This window comes from Sprattus sprattus, assembly GCF_963457725.1.
Source record: "Sprattus sprattus genome assembly, chromosome: 5".
Taxonomy (NCBI): domain Eukaryota; kingdom Metazoa; phylum Chordata; class Actinopteri; order Clupeiformes; family Clupeidae; genus Sprattus; species Sprattus sprattus.
This window is the reverse complement of record NC_137924.1, coordinates 7,895,910-7,900,909: the sequence shown is the minus strand read 5'-3', so window position 1 is coordinate 7,900,909 and position 5,000 is coordinate 7,895,910. Positions and strand designations below refer to the sequence as shown.

At 54.4% G+C, this 5,000-nt stretch overlaps 1 protein-coding gene across 1 annotated transcript in view; it reads left to right on the top strand.

Moving 5' to 3' along the window:
• LOC308365429 (E3 ubiquitin-protein ligase SH3RF3-like) overlaps nt 1–5,000 on the top strand; it is a gene marked incomplete at both ends in the record, with an annotated part of 119,851 nt that overhangs the window by 65,901 nt on the left and 48,950 nt on the right. Inside the window, one exon of the mRNA XM_080838848.1 lies at nt 4,393–4,668. Within this exon, the coding sequence (XP_080694974.1) occupies nt 4,393–4,668 (276 nt within the window). The remainder of the gene's footprint in view (nt 1–4,392; nt 4,669–5,000) is intronic.

The window sequence follows — 5,000 nt, the reverse complement described above, 5'->3', positions numbered from 1 at the left end:
GGAGCAGTGGCTCGCTGGATGAAGCAGTGGCTAGCTGGTTGGAGCAGTGGCTAGCTGGATGGAGCAGTGGCTAGCTGGATGAAGCAGTGGCTAGCTGGTTGGAGCAGTGGCTCGCTGGATGCTGGATCACTTGGGTTGATAGGAGACAGATGTGTGTGGTAGCCTCGAGTGAATCAGACTCAACTGGGTCCTACTAGTTTGGCAAAAACACCCAATGGTCAATTGGACTCTCCCATCTAAATGTGTGCTCACACACACACAGAGAGAGACAGAGAGAGAGAGGGAGAGAGAGAGAGAGAGGGGGGAGAGAGAGAGAGGGAGAGAGAGAGACAGACAGAGAGAGATGGAGGGAGGGAGGAGGGGGTAGAGCTACAGAAAGGTAGACTCCTGCAGTTCTCTGTGCTAGCCCCTGCTGCAGCGCTAATGTAATGGGAGAGAAATGTGTTGCACATTAGAGTGTCATGATGCGTGTGTAATGAGCCAGGAGATGGCTGCTCGCTGCTTCCTCCCTAGATCATCTGTCATTCCTGTTCCTTCTCTTCTCTTCCCTTCACTTCCTTCTCCTTTCTTTGCCCTGTCTCTCTCATTTTAACCCTTCTTCTTCTTCTCTCTCTCTCTCTCTGTTTCTCTCTCTGTCTCTCTCATTGCAACCCTTCTTCTCCTCTCTCACTCTGTCTCTCTCATTGCAACCCTTCCTCTCCTCTCTCTCTCTCTCTCTCTCTCTCTGTCTCTCAGCATTTCCTCTGGAGCATTTCCTTATCCTGAATAAGTGAGGTGGAGTCATGTGCTCTTTTTCACTCCTCTTCTTAAGCTAAAGACACTGCTCCATTTTTAATGTTCTACAAACAGTCTGTGGCCAGACACGTGCTCCTATGGGGGGGAGGTGATCTAGACGGGGCTCTATCCTCCCGCTGTGCTCCTCTGGTTGGGGAGGTGATCTAGACGGGGCTCTATCCTCCGGATGTGCTCTTCTGGTTGGGGAGGTGATCTGGACAGGGCTCTCTCCTCCCACTGTGCTCCTCTGGGTGAGGAGGTGATCTGTTGGGACTCTATCCTCCCGCTGTGCTCCTCTGGGTGGGGAGGTGATCTAGACGGGGCTCTCTCCTCCGGATGTGCTCCTCAGTGTGAGGAGGTGATCTGAACGGGGCTCTATCCTCCCGCTGTGCTCCTCTGGGTGAGGAGGTGATCTGGTGGGGCTCTATCCTCCCGCTGTGCTCCTCAGTGTGAGGAGGTGGTCTGGACAGGGCTCTATCCTCCCGCTGGCTCCTGCTGCCTTGGCTCTCTGCTCTCCATGAATGTTTCAGCGCCTGACGTCTGTTTCTCCCCCCCCAGCGTGGGTCACCTTTTCACACCCCAGCTGAGACACTGTGGTGTCAGGCGGCGCTCACCGCAGGCCTGGTGATTGGCAGAAGGGAAAGGACAGGGCAGGGTTGGTGATTGGCAGAAGGGAAAGGATAGGGCGGGGTTGGTGATTGGCAGAAGGGAAAGGATAGGGCGGGGTTGGTGATTGGCAGAAGGGAAAGGATAGGGCGGGGTTGGTGATTGGCAGAAGGGAGAGGACAGGGCGGGGTTGGTGATTGGCAGAAGGGAAAGGAGAGGGCGGGGTTGGTGATTGGCAGAAGGGAAAGGACAGGGCGGGGTTGGTGATTGGCAGAAGGGAAAGGATAGGGCGGGGTTGGTGATTGGCAGAAGGGAAAGGACAGGGCGGGGTTGGTGATTGGCAGAAGGGAAAGGATAGGGCGGGGTTGGTGATTGGCAGAAGGGAGAGGACAGGGCGGGGTTGGTGATTGGCAGAAGGGAAAGGATAGGGCGGGGTTGGTGATTGGCAGAAGGGAGAGGACAGGGCGGGGTTGGTGATTGGCAGAAGGGAGAGGACAGGGCGGGGTTGGTGATTGGCAGAAGGGAGAGGACAGGGCGGGGTTGGTGATTGGCAGAAGGGAAAGGACAGGGCGGGGTTGGTGATTGGCAGAAGGGAGAGGACAGGGCGGGGTTGGTGATTGGCAGAAGGGAGAGGACAGGGCGGGGTTGGTGTCTGGTTGTTTTGCACAGAAGCGCCCTGCAGTGGGCAGACGGCAGGGCAGAGGTGATTGGGTGATTAGACAGTGATTGATGGCAGTGCAGCAAGAGACCTCCTGCTCCTGACCCCCTCCTCCTCCGACAGCAGCAGCACCTCCTGACCCCCTCCTCCTCCAGCAGCAGCACCTCCTGACCCCCTCCTCCTCCGGCAGCAGCAGCACCTCCTCCTGACCCCCTCCTCCTCCAGCAGCAGCACCTCCTCCTGACCCCCTCCTCCTCCGGCAGCAGCAGCACCTCCTCCTGACCCCCCTCCTCCTCCAGCAGCAGCACCTCCTCCTGACCCCCTCCTCCTCCAGCAGCAGCACCTCCTCCTGACCCCCTCCTCCTCCAGCAGCAGCACCTCCTCCCCCAGCAGCAGCACTTCCTCCTGACCCCCTCCTCCCCCAGCAGCAGCACCTCCTCCTGATCCCCTCCTCCTCCAGCAGCAGCACCTCCTCCTGATCTCCTCTTCCAGCAGCAGCAGTGTGCTCCTGACCCCCTCCTCCTCCAGCAGCAGCACCTCCTCCCCCAGCAGCAGCACCTCCTCCTGACCCCCTCCTCCTCCAGCAGCAGCACCTCCTCCCCCAGCAGCAGCACCTCCTCCTGACCCCCTCCTCCTCCAGCAGCAGCACCTCCTCCTGACCTCATCCTCCTCCTCCAGCAGCAGCACTGTGCTGCTGACACAGGGAGGAAAACTGCAGGAGGATTGGGTGGCATTTCTGTAAAATAACACATCCCAGACGGCAGGAGTCAAGATGGAACAAACAACACACTCACTGAGAGAGGAACAGACTGAAACAAGCACAGAGACACGAGGGCTGTCTCCCATTAGAGGGAGGAAGAGGAGGCTGTGTGGCTGGAGGAGGTGAATGCAGTGAGAACAGCAAAGGTTAATGGTCAATAAACACAGGGGGAGAGGAGAGGCCCCCTTATAGCGGGGATGTGGATGACTCAATACAACCCAGCATGGGGCTTGGGATAAGGGATGCTGTTGGAGTGTGTCTGTATGTGTATGCGTATGTGCCTGTGTGTGTGTGTTTGTAGTTAACCCACACCACATACAGACTACTCTCTCCCACACACACACACATAGACACACACACACCAAAGTGGCTTCTCAGTGAATGGGGATACAGTGTGTACATGAGTGAGTGTGTGTGTGTGTGTGTGTGTGTGTGTGTGTGTGTGAGTGTGTGTTTTAGTTTTTGAGTGTGTGTGTGTGTGTGTGTGTGTGTGTGTGTGTGTATCTGAATGAGAGTTGGAAAAAGCGTTTGGGGGACAAAATCTCAATCTGAGATCTGTTCTCAGTCAGAGAAGGATGGCAGATGATTGAAGGCAGCGACCAGCACCTGATCTTTCCTCTCTCTCTCTCTCTCTCTCTCTCTCTCTCTCTCTCTCTGTCTCTCTCTCTCTCTCTCTCCCTCTCTCTCTCTCCCTCTCTCTCTCTCTCTCTCTCTCTCTCTCTCTCTCTCTCTCTCTCTCTCTCTCTCTCCCTCTCTCTCTCTCTCTACCCTCTCTCTCCCTCTCTCTCTATCTCTCTCTGGCTCTCTCTCACCTGCACCTGCTCCTGCTCCTGCAGTGTAGCCAGTCCCAGTGGACCACACCAGACATGGCGCCTTCCCCCCCCCCCACCGTGTGGCCTTTCATCCCTACTACCAGCCTGTCAGCACAGACAGGGGGAGATGGAAGCCAGTAATGTCAATTTTGGCAAGGTGGCTTTTAACTCCAGCTTCAGAATATTTCCAGCTCCTTGCATCAGTCGACCCTTTTGATGGTGTTCCTGCTTCAAAGAGACTCCCCCCCCCACACCACCACCCCATCCCTGCCCTCACTTTCCTCCAAACTTCTCCGGACCTGTGAGTTTTTAGTGGTTTAACACCGATCGATTATTTTAAAGTCGGCCTAAAGGTGGACCGGTCCGACCTGTAAAGCTACAATCCTGTCATTGAAAAAGCCAATGTCTGTCTGAAGTAATCTGAGTCTTGAACAGAGTTGGATGAATAAGACAGTTGCTTTCTTCTTGTTGCACCAAAGTTGCCGTAGATGCCGTAATAGGCATCTACAAGATCACCTCAGCTAACGAAGGAGCCTTGTGTCTGTCATTGTGAGCCTGCAACAGAGACGATTCATTAGCCTCAGACAACGTCAGGTCTCTTCTGACCACATAACTCTTTCAGTAGAATAGAATTGCAATTACAAGCGACAGTGTGTTGGGAACTGATTATTCTCTCGCAGGTTCCTCAGATCTTTTTTCCATCCAAAGTATCCTCCGGGCCCCGAGTGACCAAAAAAATAATAATTGGACCTTTTCTCTTTCATTTGTCTCTCTTGTTCCAGAATGTTCCTCAGCTGCCCTGTGGGAAGGCCTTGTACAGCTACGAGGGGAAGGAGCCAGGTGACCTCAAATTTAACAAGGGCGACATCATCATCCTGCGCCGCAAGGTGGATGAGAACTGGTATCACGGAGAGCTGAACGGCAGCCATGGCTTCCTCCCGGCCAGCTACATCCAGTGCATTAAGCCCCTGTCCCAGACGCCGCCGCAGGGCAAGGCGCTCTACGACTTTGAGGTCAAGGACAAAGACCAGGACAAAGACTGCCTGACCTTCACAAAGGTATGTGTCTATGTATCATCTGACAAGAACTGCTTTATAGTTTTGTTTTTTAAACCATAGTTATGGGCAAAGATCAACGGTCTGCACGCTCAGTATAGATGAGATTGATTGGTAAATAGGCATCCACAGGAGGATGTTTCAGGTATGCTCATCATCTTCCTCTTCCTCTCCCATCTCTTCCTTTGTCTGTTTTCAATCTTTCTCTCTCTCTGTCTGTGTCTGTGTCGTCTGTGGTGTAGATGTCTCTACCTGTCTGTGTCTGTGTCGTCTGTGGTGTAGATCTCTCTAACTGTCTGTGTCTGTGTCGTCTGTGGTGTCTGTGTCTGTGCCTG